The 23,861-nt window shown below is 35.3% G+C and overlaps 2 protein-coding genes across 2 annotated transcripts; one reads left to right on the top strand and one right to left on the bottom strand.

Moving 5' to 3' along the window:
* Positions 1-1,706: 1,706 nt before the first annotated feature.
* LOC121414828 (dynactin subunit 3-like) lies at positions 1,707-12,289 on the bottom strand. Its single transcript, XM_041607883.1, has 8 exons — positions 12,251-12,289; positions 12,004-12,111; positions 9,970-10,054; positions 8,444-8,530; positions 6,871-6,954; positions 5,668-5,726; positions 4,524-4,583; positions 1,707-2,720 (listed from the first exon to the last, which is right to left on the bottom strand). Exons 1-8 carry the CDS (start codon positions 12,287-12,289, stop codon positions 2,628-2,630), a joined length of 615 nt encoding a protein of 204 aa, XP_041463817.1. The 3' UTR covers positions 1,707-2,627.
* Positions 12,290-12,311: 22 nt separating this feature from the next.
* On the top strand, positions 12,312-18,466 carry LOC121415111 (tRNA (adenine(37)-N6)-methyltransferase-like). The gene is made up of 5 exons (XM_041608209.1): positions 12,312-12,374; positions 13,531-13,866; positions 15,762-15,922; positions 16,816-17,337; positions 17,819-18,466. Coding segments are annotated over exons 1-5 (1,281 nt in total). The 5' UTR covers positions 12,312-12,372; the 3' UTR covers positions 18,079-18,466.
* Positions 18,467-23,861: the final 5,395 nt, after the last annotated feature.

Here is a 23,861-nt window from a genome sequence, read left to right as displayed (position 1 = left end):
AGCACTAAACCGCAAAAAATCGCGATATATGAACGAAGTAATATTATGCAAGTCATCATTACTAACGAGATATATCATTTATTGTGTCATAAATGGGAACATTTCTGCATTTTGATGTCTAAAATGGCCGCCACTGGCCCAAACAGTATTGCGTACAATGGCAATGGGGGCCAAAAAATTCACAAGAGTGATCACTAAAATGCATATTATTAAGAACAAACGAGTGGAATACTGACTAAAAACATAATTGGAGAAACTAATTTTCACAAGAGTGAGAATCATGAAATGCATATGACTGTGATATACGAGTAAAAATATTGTCTTAAACATGATTTCTAACTAAATACATCACATATTGGTTGTGGAGGTTATGAATGCTGTACTTTGAAATCCAAAATGGCTGCCATAGGTCCTTGTAACATTAGACATATAATTTTGACAGAATATGGCTTTGTTTGACTCTAAATATTGCCTATAATTGTGAATTCTGATGCAAGGGTGAAATATTGTCTAACACCATGGTTTCTAACGAGATATATCATAATGTTGTAAGTGATAAACACTGCATTTTTAAATTGAAAATGGCCAACATAAGCCCTTATCGTATAATATACAATTTGAGTGCAGACAAATAATGTTCACAAAAAGGGCATATAGCAGCCATTTTGTATGTTGAAATACAGTATTTATCACATAAATTACATAAGAGATGATATATTTTGTCATAAATCATGTTTTCAGAAGATATTTTACTCATACATCACCATTTGGCCAAGCAAAGCCAAATTCTGATGAAATAATTTGTTCCCATTCACATTGTGCATAATATCTTAAGGGCCTGTAGCGGCCATTTTGATTTTCCAATAACAGTATTTATCACCTAACTGGCAGAATAAATGATATCTCTTAATAGAAATCATGCTTTCAGACAAGATTTTACTCATAGATCACTAATACTTGCATTTATGGTGCTAATATTGGTTTCCCACTTTGCATTGTGCATAATACTGTTAATGTCTCTGGCGGCCATTTTGAAAGTAAAAATACAGTATTTAACATAAACTTTAAACCTGAATAATATATTTCGTTAGAAAATATGTGTTTTAAACAGTATCCCATTAATTTATCACATATATATGCATTTTAGTGATCACTCTTGTGATTTTTTTGCCCCTCTTTCTTATTGTGCATAATGCTTTTAGGGCCTTTGGCAGCCATTTTGAATATCTAAATACAACATTCATCACATACATGGCATATTAATAATATATTTCGTTAACAATAATGTTTTTAGTCAGTATTCCACTCGTTTAATCTTAATAATATGCATTTTAGTGCTCACTTTTGTGAAAGCTAGTTTTCTCTATTTATATTGTACATAATATAGTATACAATGGACTATGGCGGCCATTTTAAATATGAGGAAAATAAATATTTTGTCAAAAATTGTTTTTTCAGGGAGTATCTCACTCCTGCCACACAATTTCATGCATTTCGTAGCTAATGTGCGGACAATTTTAGGATTTTTATGGGTAATTTGCATATTTTGGCGGCCATATTGGATTTTGCCAATTTGCGGAAAATGCTCAAGGTTACACGAGTGGCATCATTCAGATTCGTAATCAGCACCCTCGAATTGACAAGAAACCATAAAAAAATATTGTATATATAAAAAAACAAGGTTACGCCTCTTCTATCCTGGACTACAAAGGTGTGAGCCAGACTTAAGGGTCAAGTTAAAATTTATTAAATTTGGGGGGGGGGGGGCTGTGGTAAAAACTATTAAGATATATGTTGACTCAATTAACATTGATTACTGACTAAACTACCCACATGCTGTAAGGACTAAGCTAAAGCCCATCAAGAAACTGAATAGCCACTAAAATCTATTAAATCAGTGGTAAACTTTGAGATCTTATATAGATATGCCCCACCCCCCCCAAAAAAAAAACAGTGGTTCAAAATCAGGAATAATGATTATCTGAATCGAAATCTTATACCCTACATGTACATTACTGGCAAGAATTGTGAGAACTATTATAACTTAATGTGTCGCTCTATGTAGTTATGTTTACGGAAATTAAAGAGCCGATGGATGACATATACAAGGGGGGTGTTTCACAAGATTTAAGGGTGACTTCAGTTTTCAGTTGCGCATGGTATATATCACATCACAGCATTGGTAAGATCATGTGAACGGACAGGGCATGCACTACTATGTGTTCATCAGTCTGATTACTGTCACTTTACTATTAAATGAATTACAAACCATTATCATATTTTCATGTACATTAGATTCATAATTTGCCATTTAACATATACTTATTTCCTACATATTTACAAAGTTTTGCCACACAGTTGCTCAAAAACTATGTCAAGGAGTTTGCTCATCAAGAAAAAATAAGTCAAAGAACATCTTTTAGATTGTTAACCTTTTGGTTATGAATAGCTAAAGCATGGTTTCAATGCAAACATCTTTTAAACTGTGATTCCAATCCCCTGTAGTGAGGTCTGAACGCAACTCTAAAGAATCCATCTATAATTTGAGCAACTGCATTCTCAGACATATGTACATGTATAAATAAATTGCTAATGATAATTTGATGTGTTTACAATAACTAATAAGATTAATAAACATCTGGTTTCCTGACTTGATGAGCAACCTCATATTTGGTCATGATGTCATCCCATTGCACAAACTGTTTGGAGAGAAGGGTTATCTGGAGAGGTAAAACATTCAGGAAAAATAATCATCTTTTAAAGATAAATTAAAGTAGTTGTAGTAAACAATGATATCATGAGCAAGTCTGTAAAACCAGGCTTAATTGTCGTTATATCATCAAGGATCTAGTTCTGCACAGTTACATTTAAACTGAACTTTGTGAAATCTTGAAATCTACATATATGCTGAAAAATGTTCACACTGAAGATCACCAACACAGATAAGCGCACATGGGACAGTGTATTATTATTGCTTATTTGCTAATTTCTCAGCAATTACACAATTTCTTCCAGAATCCTTCGGCACATATTTGTTATTTATACAAGCAGACACTTTGGTGGTCATTTCATTGGATTCTGTACAAACTCATTTTGAAATCGTTACCACAACTGGCATTTATCTTTAAATAATTAGGACAATTCCATATACCAAATGAGCAAAATACACCCTTTACACCAGGTCCGAAATCCCTAATTTGATGAAATAAAGCAAGCCCGGAACCCAAAACTCTCATGCTACATGTCCAGTTGAAGCCAGAAGTTTACATACACCCAGGAAATTCAAAGAAAAGTTTGACACTTCCCAAACATCATAAAATTTACTGTATCTTATAAAATATTTGTGCTATCATGATGAATTTGATATCAAACAAATGAGTATGTCATGCCCCTTCATCACACTGCTTTGTCATCAGGAGATGACAAATATTTAGGTGTCATTTTTTCCCCATAACAATCTTATAAAACTTGATAAAAACATTTCATATCTGTTCTAGTTACTTTTCAACACAAACATTTCAGATTACACTTTTTTTGTTCAGTGGTGACATATCATGATAGAAAATGTTATATTATAAATCATAGATTTGACATTCATATATTTCTATGAAACAATGTTTGTAAATATAATATCAAACAATAAAATACATTTGGCACGAATATTACTTTTTTTCTTCAAAGAAACTTCCACCTGAAATATACTTTAATCCCAACAGCATCCCAATCATGTGAATGAGCTTAATATGCTCTTTCATTTGATACCAAATTCATCATGGTAGCATTCATATTTCTGAAGATCTAGTAAATTTTACAATTTTTCGCAAGTGAACAAATTTCACTGAATTCCATGGGTGTATGTAAACTTTTGGCCTCAGCTGTATGTGCTGAAAGAGCTTCTTCTCTAGAATAATTTGATACCATATTCATGTGGTTGATGTTTTCGCTTGGATAATTAGGAGGTATCATTTGTTGTGATGCGAAACTTGATTTGTGCCTAAATATTAAAGGCATGAATGCAGTGAATGAATCCAGTTGTCAATGTAGTTATAATCCTACATGAGTAGCAGTAAATGACATTACAAAATACCCTTCCAATTAGATACTAAAAACATTTTGTAGAATTGCACATGATTCAATTTACGAATCATAACAAATAGAGAATTATCAAAAATATTAAACAAGGAGAATGGTAAAAATGAAGGACTGATCTCGGTAGATTTAAACTATCTACATCTAATTCATCTAAAAGGCAATAACAAATCTGTTTTAATTGGTAAAATAATTAGGAGTCAAAATTATTCAAAGAAAGAGAAATATCCAAACAAATACCACAACTACGGTATCATATAGGGGAAACACAAAGATATCATTTTTCCCCCCAAAAAAATTCTGCAAGTTCTGTTTAATCTTGTGAACACATAATTTTCTGTTCTTACCAGTACCAGACTTTTAGTTTGAGTTTCTAAATTAGCAATAGAGCCTGCATCTCAATATAACAAAGAATATGTATTTGAAAAGGATACAATATTGTTATATGATTCTAGAAGTTTCTTTGTCTCTTCTCCCAGCTCCTTTGCCTCTTCCTGAAAAAAAAAATGTTCGAAAAAAGACACCTGTTAGTGATCTTCTTGAATATAGGCAAAGCAGAATAAATGTTATTTGAGTACATGTATAGCATCAGGTCTAAAATTAAGATTTTTTTTTTGGGGGGGAACTGCCACTTTGGGAAGGGGCATTTTTGATAATGAAGGAGGCAGAGACTGGGCACGAAAGCCATTTTTAATGGGGAAAAAATGACTGATATATTCAAAATTTCATTCACGAGAACAGGCCACCATGGTCGAATAAGAGCAGCCCAAGGAGGCCACTGAACTAAATTGCTGTTCACACGTGGGACCACAGCTTTTATTAACCCATCCTAAACAAGTTTTATCCATTGGTCAAATCTATACCCTATTCAAGAATTTTGACATGCATTTTTAACAATTTTGCCCCCAAAAGTATAACCCGTAAAAAATATCTGTGTTTTGTCCCACAGCCGTACCCCCGATTTTGCCATTTTTGACACCCTAAACGTGTTTTTTGTGTGCATGATGTGCCATGATCAGCAAAAAGTACCCTTTTTGTCACATTTTTGGGGTTAAGCGTGTGTACAGCAATATAGTTAAGTGTCTCCCCCCCCCCCCGGAAAAGCAGCACAATTTTATATTGCCCTCAACAGACAGAGGGCACTGCAGTTGCGTAAGCTTTACTGGTAGAGTATTCAAATTCTAAGAACAAAAGGCATTGTATAGACCAGGTGACTAGAATAGTACATCAGGGATAAAGTTTGGAAATCTGTTTTATTGTCTGCCTTTGGCACATTTGACTATTGTTTAGGCTACTGTCAAATACCAGTGATTATGACGGCTCTATTTATTACCCATCAGCCTGGATGTGATAAAATGAATATTTTGAAAGGAATACATGAATAATCATCAAATCACAAGTGCCTGCATGTATGTCACTCAGTGAATTTGAAAGCCACCTTCATGGTTTATCTCAAATGACCTTTTTCTGCTCGTGCGCAGTTTACAATCACGAACAGGCTTAGTGGGATGGACTTGACCTTTAACCTGTTTATCCTGCATTCATTTAAATTCTATAAGCTTTTTGTCTACTTCTTACCTCTTGTTTGACCTGTACTGTGGTCAGGGGTACCAGTCTGTCTGATAGGCTAGGAATGCCTAAGTAAAAAATAAATATATAAGAGCAAGAAAGGTTAATAGCTATTCTCAAGCTCAAACAATGTGATATTAACAGCATACATGTAAATTAAAATGATACAAGAGTTAATTGACACCGGTGGGTGTTTCATAAAACTGTTCATAAGTTAAGACTTAAGAGAAATGAAAGTAGTTGCAGCAAACACTGATTTCATGAGAAAGTCTGTAAAACAAGGCTTAATTGTCAGTATGTCATCGAGGATCTAGATCTGGTACAGTTACATAAACTGAACTTTGTGAAATCATAAAATCCAAGCTGAAATGCAATCACACTGAAGATCAGCAACACAGATAGGCACAAGTGGGACAGTGTATTATTATTGCTGGAATAAAACCCGAAGGAAGTGACCAAATCCGTGCTTATTTTGCTTATTTCTCAGCAATAACACAATTTCTTCCAGAATCCTTTGGTACATATTTTTTATTCATACAAACAGACACTTGGTTGGTCATTATATACATGTAAGATTCTGTAAAAAGTCATTTTGAGATTGTTACCAGAACTGGAATTTATCTTTAAGAGCAACTTTAGGAATGACTGGTGAACCTTTCTTACACACCAAATAATCACCAATGAACAATTAATGGTGAATATCATTTACGACAAGAAAGGATCACCAGTCTTTCTTCACTTCCGTTTTTACATTACAAATTTTAATTGTGCCTCTCAAAGGGTGGGGGCACGGTCCGGCTTTGGGAGTAGTTCAAGTGAGACATCTCACACATTTTGGTCACATTGCCAATGGGAGAATGTCCACATCATTAGCGATCTCAACATTCCAATGCTAACAACTTTTTTATTATTTCTGTTTCTTTGACTTTTTTCTTTCACACAGGTGACCTTTTTCCAAGTTTTGTTCTCCTTAAATGTGAATTGCAACAATTCAGGATTTGATATATCACCCAAGAACATCTTCCACTTCTGTGTAACTTAAAAAGAAAACTTTATAGAACATCTTTCATCCCTATTGACTAACACAGTTAAGATTGAGTTGATATCTTAATTAATGTCATTCATTATTTATACTATACATGCACACAAATTGTGCTTTATTGTGACATCACCCCTTCTTGTTAATTCAGAAAGACCAGACTCAACACTCACCTTTAATGTGTTCACTATCAAGCACAGAAGAAAGTTCTTTGACCTTTTCTAAGAGAGCTGCCTGTGCTTTCAGCTGTTCTTCCTCTGTGAATTACAACAAGATAGAAGCAGACACAAAGTTTTTAGAAGACACTCATTTAAAAAGACAAAAATATTGAATCCATATTAAAGACACAACATGATAATGTGTAAAATATGAACAGGGAGGTGGTTATGGGGATGGCAATGACCACTTTTTTAAAAAACAAGATTAAAGTAATATGAATCTTATTTGATTATTACTCTAACATTCAAACAAGAAACAAAGAGACAGATACATTATTTTCATTGAATTTGGTTTGGACCAGATTCAATACTTTCTCTTTATGAATAATTATGATTAGATTAATATAATGATTTTACAAGAGGGTACAAAGCGCTGTTGACAGCATAAAACATGTTCAGATTTACACTATTGCTTTAAGATGCTTTTTGAAGGGATCAAGGGAAGACAAGAAATGTTATCATTTTTCTTGACAAGGCCCTTCTGTGTTCAGACACATATTTTATACTTCTACCTTTAATAGTTATTTCAAGTAGGATCAAACAAGTGTTTTCTGAAATTCTGTCTGTCTCATTTCATGCTTGGGATATTTACCATTAAGAAAAAACAAGCAAATTATGGGGAAACAGGCTGTGGGGTAATACAAATTTTTCTATAAATATTTTAACCCTTCCTACATTCTAATTAATAAACAAGAGTTTAGATCACATATTTCACACACATGTTCAATGATTTTCTTTTCATTTATACAAATTCAAACTTTGAAGATTACTAAATTTGGAAAACTTAAGCCCTAATCTGAATTTAGAATTATGCACATTTTTTTAAAGATTTTTTCGCTTGGTATTAATCCAATTAGGCCCTTACAGGGACATAAAAACTGTCATGGGTTGATTAATATTTCGAAAACTTAACACAGGCTTTAAGCCCTCATTTTTGTTCAGAATTATACTTATTTTATCAGTTTTAACATTTTTTTTTTGCTTGGACTTGAATCCTAAATTAGACTCAGGGTCCCATAGCAAAAAGGTCAGCGATTAAAGGCCACCGCCCGCCTTACGGTTGGTTTGCGACCCAATTTTGAAAAAAAAACGTAGTAGAATTTGATAGTAATATTGAGACATGAAATATCTTATTACTGTGCAATGTTGTACATGTAAATAATCATTTTACGAAAACTCATGTTCAAATCTGTGACTATGGTATAATCCTTATTAGAATAAAAACAAATTTAACATGTAGTCGTAATCATGTCATATCAATCGGCTCCAATTTGAATCTGGGCCCTGTCTTACAAAGAGTTACGATTGATCCAATCAATCATAACTATGGAAAGCCAGCAACGTCAACATCTAAAATACATGTTTGTTCAAAAAAATTTCAAGATTGATTTTACATTGTACTCAATGCAATCAATTCATAGATAAATGTTCTGGGATTATTGCTATGCTTTGTAATTACAGGACCCTGATACATGTAGGAAAAGGTTGAGAGAATAAATGTTGTCACGGGTTTGAAAAAGACACAGACCTGCCAAGATGATATCAGCTTTTGCCTCGCTGCTCAGTGTCAGCTGACCAGACAGTTCAGGGTCAAGATAGTTATTCAGCTCTTCCACTGAAAATGTAAAAGAAAGAAGATGAATGTAACAGGAGAAAAAGTGTGAACGGAAGAAACGGGAAAGGAAACGAGAGTGGGAGGTTCATTTATTCCTTTTGGAGACACCATTTCAATTTCTTTTTATCCGTAATACCAGACAGATCCCACATGGAATATGAGAGAGAGAGGCTTGTCGTGTAAAAATACCAGTCCTAAAGTATTACATCTACAGGAACTATTCAAAATTTTTGAGATCTAAAGTATAATTTTAACCAAAGTTTGAAATTGAATGAGGGTTGGTTTCAACAACAATGTGAAGAGAGCAAATCTGTTCCACAACACATGAACTTTAGAGTTTTTCATCCTACAGTGTACATGTACACGTACATGTATATTCTGGTTTCAGAGGACAAATATACATGTTTCATGACTTTCATCTTGCATAATTAAGTTTGAGAATTTATTAAATCGGCTGCTCACAAAGTACAGTGATCCCTTTACTCAGATAGGGAGTGACTTGGGAATTAAGAAAGGGGTAGATAAAATATTTAGTTCTTTAATAGTGATTTGCACAACAATCGATGAGATTTTTACTTCACTTGACAGAATGTGGTTCACACATGCATTATAGACAAATTACAGTTCAGAACAATACAAAAACATTCACTTTCGTCATGAAATTATAAAACTTCACCCCCCCCCCCCCCCGATTCAGAAATACATATATTCAGCTCTTCCACTGAAAATGTAAAAGAAAGAAAATGAATGCAATAGGAGAAAAAGTGTGAACGGAAGAAACGGGAAAGGAAACGAGAGTGGGAGGTTCATTTATTCCTTTTGGAGACACCATTTCAATTTCTTTTTATCCGTAATACCAGACAGATCCCACATGGAATATGAGAGAGAGAGGCTTGTCGTGTAAAAATACCAGTCCTAAAGTATTACATCTACAGGAACTATTCAAAATTTTTGAGATCTAAAGTATAATTTTAACCAAAGTTTGAAATTGAATGAGGGTTGGTTTCAACAACAATGTGAAGAGAGCAAATCTGTTCCACAACACATGAACTTTAGAGTTTTTCATCCTACAGTGTACATGTACACGTACATGTATATTCTGGTTTCAGAGGACAAATATACATGTTTCATGACTTTCATCTTGCATAATTAAGTTTGAGAATTTATTAAATCGGCTGCTCACAAAGTACAGTGATCCCTTTACTCAGATAGGGAGTGACTTGGGAATTAAGAAAGGGGTAGATAAAATATTTAGTTCTTTAATAGTGATTTGCACAACAATCGATGAGATTTTTACTTCACTTGACAGAATGTGGTTCACACATGCATTATAGACAAATTACAGTTCAGAACAATACAAAAACATTCACTTTCGTCATGAAATTATAAAACTTCACCCCCCCCCCCCCCCGATTCAGAAATACATGTCAATATCTTACATCTTTTCCACACAGCTTGAGTCTTGCTTTTACCAGATGTTAAGCCAGCTATCTTCTGCTTTACTCCATGTAAATTATCAATAACCTGTAAAATTCAAAGGGAAATATAACATGGATTTAAACAGAAATGAATCAGTTTGGAGGACATACTCTATCCATGATTTTGGGGTACAATTTGTGACATTTCTGTATTCAAAAGTCAATTGATACTTACATGTATCATTACAATACTAAACATTGTTTGCAGGCTTAACATTTGTGTGTGTGTGTGTGTGTGTGTAATTGACTCTTTTCAGACATTTATCAATAAGATCATTATTCAAGTATAAGATCAACCTTGACATGGCCAGGATAGGAACTTCAACCCTCTGCATCAATTCGTAACTACCCCCACAGAGCTTGGAATAAAGAACACCTCATAATACAACCATATACTGTACTTTACTCAAAATTTTGTGTAATTTAGTTATTTTAGACTAATTTTTATGAACGTATTGAGCAAAAGAGAGTATGAAAGGGAGCCCTAAAGGCCACTCAAGGGGGGCATTGGGAAGTCAATAAAGTTGAAAAAAAGGCTGCCAGAGTAGCTAGACACCAAGCACCATTTGACAAAATCCACATATATTTAATCAAAATTTTCATCTTAGAATTATAGATCTAGATCCAGATCAACATGTACATGTAATTTGTGCTATATCTAAGCTGCAATAAACAATAACTATTAACTTTACTAAAAAATGTTCAAGTCAAGAGAAAAAAAAATCACTAGAGTTCACCCCTTGACAGGCCTTGTCACCATCCTTGTGTGCATATTTGTGTTATCGCTGGTGCCGACTTTCTACGGCAAATGCACCAGCCCGTAGTCGATCTATGAATATGCGCTGGGGTCTATTTATTACTGCCAGTTTAACACTATCACTCAAACAAGGCCAGGGGAAATGCAAATTCGCAGACTTTTTTAAGAGAGCAAATTATAAATGCCGGTCATGGTCCATGGAGCACTCAAAGCCAGGGTTCATTACATTCCGCCGCGCACAGAAAATTCAAGCCATACATTGTAGATTATAGAAGTCGACGTGTGTTGTGGACGCCAGAAGTGGCGTTGCAGTACGCGCGCCCCAAATCCACTGCCAAACGCGGTTCTTTGTGCAAGGTTAGTATACTACATGTATATACTAACCTCATACTAGGCCTCCTACTAATGTGAGTGGGTACCATACTACTCACTAACACTAGGGAGTAACGTTTGGCAATGCCACTTGTTCACTGCTACCACCCTGCCTGTGGGGAATCTAGAGGTAGGACTATGGTATGCCAATGTTGTACAGAGCACACACTTTAAAAAATCATTAAAATATCACTTTTGTGACCAAAATTACTAATTTCCATACAGTTGCAATTTATTTTTCATTAGTAACTTGGGAATAATTTTTTGATTCACATCACCAGAAAATTTTCATTTTTTGATCTCTATTTTTAATTAAGAAAAAAATTATTTATCAAATAAGAGCCAAGTTGTATGAATAATAGATGTAATGGAAACTGTCAGTGTAAAAAAATCAAGCATTTGCCCCAAAGAAAAAGAGAAAATAAGCCAAACATTGCCACCCTTATTTTGCCACACATGGAGATATAACTGAGAACAAGGTTATATTATAACCTTGTTCATTGAATGAGTGGGCAAGGCAATGTACAAATTAATTTGGTCTTGGAGTTGGACAATTTACAGTTACACACACTCGATTTTACTCGAAAATTTGATGGAATAAAGCCATATTTCGGTATGTATTTCCACTCTCCCATCATATATGATCTATATTGGCTAGATATATTATTTTCAACCTTCTCCATATTTTTATTTTCAATTTTGGGTGGCTGTCGCAAAAGGAACTCTTTCCAGTCCTCCCCCCACATGGAAATGAACAGCTGGGACCGTAGTCGATATTTTCCTCTCCACTTTCTCAACTCCAACTCCATCAAATCCTTTCACAAAACATCCATTGTTATGTTTTCCGAAATCAGACAGAGTCTTACCGATCCTTGGATACCACTCAGGTTTCTTTCGCCGCATATCCTGCTCTCCAGTTCAGCAATTCTTTGTTCCAATAACTCCAGCGTGCTAGCCATTTTTAATGGGTGTTTCTAAAGTGTTGCCGAAACTTAAAATGCACGTCTGGTACGGTATAGCTGGCCGGCGCGGCGCGGCTAGCCGGCCCGCTATGTATACCGTTCGGTCTATACCCGTACCATGCATACCAGGCCACCGGGCCAATTAGCATACCGTATTCACGCGTAGCGTGTAGAAATGAAGGATGTGCATGTGTCCTAGTATAGTATTGAGTTTGCCATGGGATCTTTAGGAAAAAGTATCTTGCCTTCAAGCGCCAGCTAGCTCAGATAGACATGTGAGTACAATAAGACGTGGTACTTGACCTGCTCCTAGACAGCTGGCAGCCGTCTGTTTCGAGGAGTTTTTTAACATTTTTTTTTTATTTCTCCTCGTACACTAGGTGACTAGCTGTATTTGGTGAGTGAAGCCAACGAAGTTCAGCTGAACAACCAACAAAACAGAGACCGAAGCTTTTGGTCTAACCTGCTCCCAGCTAATTCGTGCAGACCATAAGTGTTAATTTAATTCTTGGGCCTCATCATGACATGATCATGATGATTCATCATCTCAGCTCAGTCACACTCACACTTTTTCGTGTGGCCCAGCCTCACATAGCCAGAGTCATGGCTGTCCTGCCTGCCCATTGTCCCGTGACTGCAACAACATGCATTAACCCATTGTTATAAACAAAGATGTGTTACTATTATTGTTAACTGTTTTGATTAATACTATAATAGGATTACAGTAAGATGCTGTCAACAAAGAACAAGTATAACTGAGGACTGAGCAACACGGGGGTGGCAAAGTCAAAAGAAGAGTTAAAGTCTTTTTTCAAGAGACATGACATCAATCATTACTCAACTCTCAAGTCAATTAAGACAAATCAAGACATGTCACTGTCAATAAGTGTCATGTCAGTCACTTGACACATTTTTTCTAAAAAAAAAAATTCTAAATAGGTCTAGCCTCTAGGGCCTAGAAAGCTGGGTCTAGATCTCTATATCAAAACTGTCAAGTCACCCCCCCCCATCCATGCTCCTGCTTCACTGAATAAAAGGGAACAAGACAAAGTTTGGGGGTTTTTTTCTGGGAGGGGCAGGACACAAATATTTTCAAAGAAACTAAGTGATAGCTAGGGCTTGTCATTGGTGTGATTTTACATTTTTAAAGTAGAATTTCAGGATTTCATACACACTTTTGGTGATTTTAATTTTTGTTATCTATTTTTAATTTAAAAAAATGTAGTTTTTACCCCCCCCCCCCCCCGGATACAGCCATGTGTACATAGTCATAGATTCCTCTTGCTATGTTTTTGTTTAAAGTAGACTTCAGTCACATCTTACACATTATGACTTTAGGGTCTACCCATGCATATGTTGTATTGAATATGTTTTCATTTATTTTTTCTTCTGATCAATACCTTTTTATCTTCAAATTTGCTTCCCATTAAGGTTACAGCACCTTACCAGGCTAAGACGTTCTCTGTTCACGATTCCTGACATCATTCGAAGCATGTCTAACTTGGGTCAAAGTTCAGTCAACTCTGCAGCGAGGAGATGCTCAACAGATACCTCTGAAGCTCACTCCCAGCGGCCATCGGTCTCCTCCGGTACTCTCAGTCTCACGTCTCCCATCGGTTATATCCGCTCTTGTTTCAAGAGCAAGAACGGGACACCAAGGCAGCCGTCGGTCTGTGGCTATGCCAGGGCAAAGCTTCAAATCCTCAAGTCTGTTTTTGTCTGCCCGGATCACTCCCTGGATGGCTTATCTCAGTTCTCTCATGTCTGGTAGGTACAACTTTTTGTTAAAAACTCAAAAAGAGTCATACTTCATCAGAGACCAAATGACCATGTTTTAGCACAGATGTCCAGCCATACCCAAGTTAAGACCTCAATCTCATATTGCTGAAGATACATGTACCCCATTGCAACCTTACAAAAGTGGTTGCATGTCTCCTGGGAACATCCCCCTCCAAAGTACTGTAACATGATCGTTTGTACACTCCAAAATCATAAACTCTTGCACTTCAGTCTCCTATGCTCTCCTGTAAATTCAATCTCCAAAGCTCTCCTTACTTTGATTAAACTAAAATTATTAAACTGAAGATAGGGTGAACACAGAATAAATTAGAACTTAACACAAAGAAGTCCAGATCAGCACTGACTTTACTTTCCAATCTAATCTTCTGGGAAGTTCTGCCAATGTACCCACATTGGATAATCATAGAAATCAACCAATCAAATACAAGGAAAATGGTATGAACTATAAAATGAACTAACCCTATTTAAAAATAAGAACCAATCAGAGAATAGAGAAGGGTGATCATGAGTTAAACTGAATCCTAATGAGAATTAAACAATAAGACCATGTGGAGTGGAAAGCTAATGGAACACCAGGAAGCATGACTGAGGGGAAACTGAATGAAAGAATGAAATGCAATGAACCTGTGTTGCTATGTGAGATGTATTGTGGAGATGGAATGAAAGATGAGATCATGACAATGTATGTGGATTGTGAGGATGGAAAGAAGGATGAGATGAGTTGGAATGGAAATAAACAAGTTGAATGTAAACAATAAAGTATGGAAAGCCAAATGTAAGAGTACAGATTAAATAAGTGAACCCAGCAAAATTTACTGAACATTACAGTACCACACCTTTCTTATTTTTTATCCTAGCCCAGAACCCAATCTCCAATGGGTTGATATATCTTTAGACGAGACTCTTAATTCTGAATGCCTGTGTAACCCCCACTGGGTCCTTGCCTGAAAATGGGAAGAAGTTTGATATTTTGTTTCTGAGAAGTTCATTTTTTTCCCTTCATATGTCATGGATGATGGCCTTGGATGACCAGGCAGTATTCTTTGTGCACACTGATGTAAATTTTGACTTGTGCCAAAGTAAGGCCTGACTGCAATGAATGTATCCAGCTGCCAATGATGTAATAATCCTACAAGGGTTGCATTAAAATCCATTTCAAAACACCTTTTCAATAGTTTACATTATAATTGTGTACTACACTTTGTAGTATCCATTCTCAAGTTAATTTTATTGAAAAGGGATTTGCAAATGTTATGTTTACTGTTTATGTCGGATTACAACATTGGCATCTGGGGTTCATTCATTGCAGTCATGCCTTACTTTGGCACAAATCAATATTTACATCACTACAAAGAATACCTTCTGATCAGTGATTATTCAAGCATGAAGAATAATAATACTTTTCTTATATAGCACATAATAAACTGAGAGTTACTCTACGTGCTTTACAATAAAGGATTCAAAATACACATCGGCAAACAAAGAAAATAGACTTGTGAATTACAGAATAACTTAACATTTAAACTTACAATTATTACCTATAAAATAATTACCCATACTACACCTAGTTATGAAAAAGATGGGTTTTGAGTAAGGACTTGAAAATCGAATAAGTGGATGCCTGTCTGATATGTAGGGGTAATTTGTTCCAAAGGGTTGGTCCAGCTACAGCAAATGATCTGTTACCATAAAGCTTGAGACAGAACTGAAGACATACCGCATAAATATTGCATCAAATTATTTGGGAGAAGATACTCTTTCCAGTCATATACCGAGTTTGCGTTCATGACATATTTTTCCTTAAATTGGGGATTTGCGATGTGTCAGTTTTTTTTTTTTTTCTTTTACTCACGGTATTTTAGGATTCTCTTTGTGTTCCATGAGAACAGCCAAGAGAAATTCACCAAAGCCAAAGTGAAACCTCCAAGACTGAATGGAAGAAAGGTTGGCGTTTTTGCATCCAGGTCTCCCCATAGACCAAACCCTATAGGACTCACTCTGGCAAGACTAGACAAAGTGGAAGGTATGTACAATGTACTCCCAGTGGGGGTGTGGGGGTGGCAGTGACACTGCCTCTGAGATGGAACCTTTAGGGGAGATCGGGGTTAGTTGGAACACGTGGTAAGTTGAAACATTGTAATTTTCTTCAACTCCTGTAAAATCAATCTATGCAATACTGCCCTCAATTTATTGCTGCTATTCCTGTTGTATTATTAATAGCAATAAATTATTGAGGGCAGTGATCTTGCATAAATTTATTTTACAGGCATTAAAGAAAATTACAATATTTCAACTTACCCCATGTTCCAACTAATCCCGATCTCCCCTACTATTCCATCCTCAATGGAATGGGAACAAATTCTGGCTCACATTAAGACAACCCCAACCATTGAATACTTCAAGAAGTCCCTAAAAACTTGTCTTTTCTCTTTTTTAAGGCAACTTTGTAAGTTTGTCACTGTATACTTGTTTTTGTGTGAATTAGGTAAATTTAAATTGTGACCACTTTGCGTTATTTGGGAAAAGTGCATTAGGCTGTAAATATAGGGTATTACTACAAGGTGGACACATCACTTGTTGTAGACAAGGGACTGTCCGTGATGTGATGTGCTTTTTTAGAAATCATGTGACTAGTGAAAAGAGACAAGTGGCCCAACCTGGGTGAACCGGCTTGGCGGCCAGTCTCATCTCAGTCTACACATGTTACGGGGCATGAGCATAACCCGAGTCATGAGGCCTTATGGAAAGGCAAGTGGATACCATGCTCATGTATGAACTTTCAAAATGGACCCAAAAGAAATAATGATCCTTCTGTCTCAAAATACCCTGAACAATTTACTTTGTTATGTATCACCTACCTGAAAGGTTGATGCAATAGGTAATGTATAAATCTTGTTAATGTATTTTGTCTTTCAGGAAACACGCTGTACTTGTCTGGTGTGGACATGATAGACAGAACTCCAGTCCTGGATATCAAACCTTACGTTACTGATTATGACAATCCTAAACAAGCTTCTACCAGAACTGCTGATAATGCTCACATGCAAACACCATCAGAAATACAGCTTGGTGGTGCCTCAGGGGTTCTTAGTGAAATGCAGGAAACACAATGTGGTTTAGAATCTTCCCAAGCAAACTGTGTTAGCCTACAGACTGATCAACCAGAAGAACGCTCTAAGGACAGTACTCGATGTCCTCGGCAGTCAATCAACGTAGTCAAGTTAAATAGTCACATAAATGATAGGTCATCAGACTCAGATACAATCAAGAGTGAAGATGGCAGCAGAACTACTGAGAGCATTGATGGTTCTGAAGACAACAAAAATGTTGTGAGAGTAGCTGACTGGGTAGGAGCTCCTCCGATCAAGAAACTCGCTGTTCGGTTTACTCCAAGTGCTGAGGCTCAGCTTGCTTCATTCTGGAGAAATCCTGATTTGGGTAAGAATACACCATAATGGCTTTGTCAAATGTTTGTCTCAATGTAATCATGAAAAGAGATAGAGACACAAACGTGGGATAACTCATTTTCTGATAATTTTAGTTAACTGTGAATCAAACAAAAATAATTTTGAAAGAAATTTTGTATTACTGTGAGACCATCTTCATATCTATGTACTATAGATATACTTTGTGATTGAAAATAAAATAGGTTGCAACCACGGAAAAAAGACTGAGCATTGAAGTAGTAGTAATTTTTATCCAATAGTCATATTCTGTCTTTCAGTCATCCTGCCTTGCTTGTAAACATTACTCAAGTGGGAAATTACTGATTAATTACAGACGGTGTTCTAAAGATAAATTCTGATATTATGTAGATACAGTTACAACCAACTACAGTGTACTAATGCCATACTTGGCTCTTTGCCCCCCTTATTCAAATGTAAGTCATTGATAGCATTCATTCTTTCTTGTATCACAGATCACAAGCTGGAATTTCTTGACAGCTATGATGAAGCTCACCAGGCAGTAGAGGACATCCTTTCGGCAGACCCTCGATCAGTCTACAGAAGGAACTCATGCTCCGACAGACTGTACTACTTCACTCTAGACAACCTTCACATAACCTGTTGGTTTGGTGCAGGATTCGCAGAAGTTCTTCAGGTGCAGCCGATTGACCTGGCAGATATACCGAAACAGACTGGAGATGAAAGTGTCGCAACATTCAAAGTCAAGACATGATTGTTGGTTGACTGCCTCTGCTTTGCCAAAAACAATGCCCGTCTCGTAGTTGCTGGATTCATCGAAGTGCTCCAGCCAGCCTCCAAGACTAAGTAAAATCAACCCCAGAACAGACACAGATGATGGCTGGGCAACACTAAAAGAAAACAAGTAATATTTGATCAATTGCCCATCCTCCACCAGCCAGTTGTTGAAGGATTTGCAGAAGTGCTCCAAGTGCATGTACGTAATTTGCTCAAAACTCTGACCAGGAATTAATCCGAATTGTTCATGCATACAGAAAAATATTGTGTTTCGAAGCCTTTGGCAATGATTCATTGAGCTTGTTTTCACTGGAACTGTTAGAACAAGTTTCAGTGCTGAAAACTCTCACAAAACGGTGCCTAGTTTTAACCCTAAATAGACTGGGCTATTTCGACGCCTAAGAAGACTGGGGGGGGGGGCTGCTGATTCATTTGATTCATCAAATTCTGCAAAAATCTCATGTCTCATTAATTATGCTAATTTATGTGTAAAATCATAGTTCGCTCTAATTAATAAAATAATGCCCCTGAAATGCTAATTTTTGTTTCACATACTCTAGATAGGCATCTGATCAAATTTATTTTAAAAAGATTAAACATCACATTTATTTTCTTATGTATTCTATTGTTTTCTAAATTTCTTATGTATTTCTTTGTTTTTTGACTTTTTGTTTTTTATTGTTTTTTCAATGGAAATTGTCGGGGACTTTATTTTGACCATAAAAAAGATAAAATTAATTGATTTTAAGCAGTTAAAGGAAAAATAATGATACATTTATGAATTTTGGCTAAAAACACTATTTGCATTGGATTTGTACACAAATTTACATTTTTGAGTAATTTTGGGTCTGCATGCACTTACAAAATGTTGCGTAATTTCATGGTCTCAAAATTTGCGCGAGACTTGAAAGTAAAAAGTCAGCGAGCGACGCGGTCAAAAAATTTCGCGCGGCGGACTTCTTGAAAAAAATGTCGAGGGGGGGCTGAATCAGCCCCCCCCCCCCCCCCCCCCCGTCTTTTTAGGGTTAATGCTGGATCCTATGAGCTTTGCCTTTGCCAAGTGTATAACAAACCCTTACTCACGATAGGTTACGTACTGTTCACCCAGTTTTCTGCTCTTGAATTTTCCAAGGTTATCTAATTTGTGTGAGAACAAGTATTCTGGGTATATAATCCTTGATAGATAGCTGGCACTCCTAGCAGCCTGGCACAGATACCAACATCTAATTTCTCAATAGCTGTCACATGATAAAAGTTACAGGCATTGTTATTGTTATATTTTCCTACCCAATCATCTCCGATGAAAATATTGACCAGTCATTCAATATTTTTGCCCAGTATTATTGGCAATGAAGAAGGCTCATAATTCTTCTTTGCAAACCTGTTTTTTCACACCTTGATAGATTTTAAAAATATACATAAATATACATATATCCTAAGTGATATAAAAGGTGAAGGATTGCAGTGATTTTTAAATGAGATAAAATCAGTTTTATGATCTAATCAATTGTAAGTCTTATTTTGGAGTTTGCATATGTTCTAACACTTTCAATTGATTTTAAACATGGAAAAGGTGTACATTCTTGTACATGTATGGTATTAAAATCGATTTTTGAATACATTATGATAATCAGTTTTATAGTCAATAGACCAGTTCGTAATTACTTCATGGGCAATTTTGGTCAAATGACCTTTCATTTCTTTCATCATGATAGGCAGATTTCAAAGCAAGATATTACGTAAGCTTGCCTTACATAGCAGGATGAAGGAATTGAATAGACCAGGTGACCAGAACAGCCCACCAATGAACGCTTAATGAAGGTATTTGTTGCATTCCTACTTTGAATGCATATCTTAGCATGTTGCACAATGTACTTGACAAACTGTGAAATACTAGTCGTTCGTGGAAGCATTGTTGTTTTTTGTGGATGTAAATGAAAATGACAATTCAAAAGAATATATGAATAATCAAGACATCAAAGTTGGTGCTTATCTCATTAGATTTTAAAGCACCATGTCACTTTAGTGCAAATGACCTTCTTCTGATCATGCATAGAATCTTTTGATCATGCGCAGAAAGGAACTACGAACTGGCTTATTTCAAAATCGTTTGCAAGTGTCATTTTGGAGTTACAATATGTCCGGACATTGAGATGTTCAAGCTTTGCAATTGATTTGAATGATGCCCAAAGTGTATGGCATTTTGGATGGCTAGTATGAATATGTAGATGAAGCATTCCAATTGATTTGTAAACTGCAGTGTGTAATACCAATGTAAATATATGGTATTGTACTTGGTTTTAAATGTGATAAAATTAATATGATCAGTTTTAAATTTGATTGTATTTTATTGGAGCTACAATGTGTTCAGACATTGAGATAGATTTTTTAAAATGCACAAAGTGTATAGCATGGTAAGTATGTTATTGCAATTGATTTATATGTGATAAAATCAATTTTATGATCAATTTTAAAATATGTTGTAATTCTTTGTAGTTGTAGATGTTCAGACTTCTAGATGTAGTATTTTAATTCCAGTTTTAAAAACAAAGGTTATTGTAATGTAGGGTATTGCAATTGATTTTACATGTGGTAAAATCACTTTATATGATCAACTCTAGACGTGATTGCTTTTCTTAATGTAATTAATGTCCACTTCATGTTTGTCAATATTTGAGTGGCAATCTATTTGAACATAGGAGGTGAAGCCTTAGAATCGATTAAAAAGCATACTAAAAGTTCACATTTTGATGATCGATTCTAAGGCAGTGGTATGATAATAGGCCTTCCACATGATTCTAGACAATCAATCCCACCCATGCTAGCAACAAAAGCTAGATAATTCTAATATAACAAATATTGACTGGGAGATTGTGAAATATCACATTCTGTGGACCACCAAATGGATTTATATTTTGCATTGTTATCAATTTTCCCTTCTGAAATAATGATAAAAAGATAATCAAAATTATGCAATATACATGTAATCCTGTACAGAATAATACTGTCGGAACCGATTGCGATTCAGTTGACCTTGTGCATTTCGGGGTTGGTATATTCTGCAAGAAGCTTCTTTGCAATCAATTTGCAATGCCATCTAATAATTGCCAATTTAGTTGTGCCAAATTTATTTATACTTTATTTATATTTTGCTGAAAGCAAACCATGAATTAATCAATGAATCTAAAACTCAGTGACCAAGTGAGGGACTTGGGAACCTACACAAATATTCAGTGGATATGCAATGGATTGTTTGTTTCCTGCAAATCAAGAGAATTGCCATGTTAATATGGTCAGAATATGCGTGTTTTTCTGAGTAAAAGCAAGTTTAATTAACTGGTGCATTTTGACTGCATTGTGAATGTGTTTACATTAAAGCATCAATGGAAAATTGCTACATGGTTTACATCCAATCTATCTTGCTACATTTCTGTGAATTTGAATTATTACATATACTCGATTATTGATATTATAAAAATAGTTCAAGGATGATGCCAATAGTGTGTATGTAGGCTAGTTTTCGTGCTTTGGTTCTGCAACCTCCTATTCGTGCATTTTTCATGTACCTGTAGCATTGTGCATTTTGGGAGCTTAAGTTTACTCAATAGCACATAAAAATTGAAAGGATATCTGGAGTATGCGTTCTATCAAAGGAAAGGCTATGGCAAAGATTTGTATGCACTTACAGGGGCCCGTTGCATAAAACTTTTTACCTGAGAAAACTCAGGTTCTTTTTACCAGAGTTTTTGCCCTGTGTTAAAGTCAATGGCAGAAATCAGACTAACCTTAGTTTTCAGTTTTTACCAGAGTTTTCTCAGGTAAAAAGTTTTATGCAACAGGCCCCAGGTGTGCATACTAGATTTGCCGGTGTTGTCTTTATAGAAAACTGTCATTTCTTCATCTGTGCGATCCTCAAAACTTTGGAAGGATTCCTACAACCTTTTCCACTTCTAATTCATACTGCCGACCCATTTTATAAAACAAATAATGCATATTTTTTAATCAGTGATATGCAACAACAATGCAGGCATCTTGGGTTTTCTCAATAACCTGCAAAAGCACATGGCACAGTGCCTCGTGCATTTCACATGCGTAAATACATGTCCCCTCAAATTCGCTGCATCAGCACAACACACTCATAAATGTGCATTATTTGTATACATTTCTGAGCACTGACCCTTTATCAAAGTTTTAGATTTATGCTTTAGCAATCCTTACACAGTATAATAGGACTCTGAAAAAAAAATTACTCCAGGACCACAGTGATTTAAGAATTTATACAAAATGTTTTATGTAACAATATATAGATATCTTTGAAACATAACCTGTTTTACATCATGAAAGGCAAGTATAAAACAAACATGCAATATAATGTGTACGAGTGCTCTGTCAGATCGCTCTTTACAGTAATGATTGGAGAGTTCTTGGACATATTAATATTGCATCAATAAATAATTGTCATTTTTTTATAATTACATGTACATTTCTAAATATTTTTTCATTAGGAAACTTAAAGGTCAAGTCCACCACAGGAAAATGCTGACTTGAATAGAGAAAAATCAAACTAGCATATTGCTGAAAATTTCATCAAAATCAGATGTAAAATAATAAAATACAAAAGAAATAGTGAGTGGATGACATCATAGTCTCCTCATTTGCATACCAGCCAGGATGTGCATATTACTGTTTTGTGAAATTAAGCAAAACTTTAAAATGCCATAACTTTCCTTATTTTACATCCGATTTTGATAAAATTTTCAGTGTTATGCTAGTTTGACTTTTCTCTTTTATTCAAATCAACTTTTTGTTGGGGTGAACTTGTCCTTTAACTTATTAATTTTTAAATGTTTTTCAATGATACGGAATATGTTGCAACCAAGCCTCCCATCCCCATCGCAGGTTTGCTCTATATTGTATACTTGATTATGTAATAGCTTCATGACTCGACAATCCCTTCTTTTACTGACGAAGGAATAGATGTTATGCATACAATGATTGTCTTACAGCGAAAAATCATGACTGATGTGGCAATAAAATATCTTATGACAATCGGTATCTGCATTCAGTTTATCTGTATTCTCAGCCCCCCCCCCCCCCTCGCGTGGTCTCTCTCTACATTTCTAAAGCCAAATCATTAAGAAAATACCTGCTGGTGAAAAGTGAGTACTGCATGAAGTTATCCCATATTAAAGGACAAGTCCACCCCAACAAAAAGTTGATTTGAATAAAAGAGACAAATTAAACAAGCACAACACTGAAAATTTCATCAAGATCGGATTTAAAATAAGTACGTTTTTTTTACACAATGACACAAGTTTTGCTTAATTTCACAAAATAGTTAATGCACATCTTGGTCAGTATGCAAATGAGGGAACTAATAACATCACTATATTATTTCTTTTATATTTTTATTATATGAAATATGCTAATTTTCTCCACAGTGCCATGTGAAACAAAGTCTTGTTTTACCCTGAACATATGGAATTACCATTTTTACCATTATTTGGTTCAGTCAAGTTGGTCCTTATTGTCAAATCTGTATAAATTGAAATATTGTAAATTCAAACAATAAAAAACAAAAAAAATAGTGAGGGACATCATTCTCTCATTTGCATGTGACTAAATTGTGCATAGAACTATTTTGTAAAAAAATAAGCAACACTTTAAAATGTCATAACTTTCTTATTTTACATCCGATTTATATAAAATTTTCAGCATTATGATTGTCTCATTTTTCACTATTGATTTAAATCAACATTT

The sequence above is a fragment of the Lytechinus variegatus genome, chromosome 5 (assembly GCF_018143015.1).
Source record: "Lytechinus variegatus isolate NC3 chromosome 5, Lvar_3.0, whole genome shotgun sequence".
Classification (NCBI taxonomy): Eukaryota; Metazoa; Echinodermata; class Echinoidea; order Temnopleuroida; family Toxopneustidae; genus Lytechinus; species Lytechinus variegatus.
This window is presented reverse-complemented; position numbering and strand designations above follow the sequence as displayed.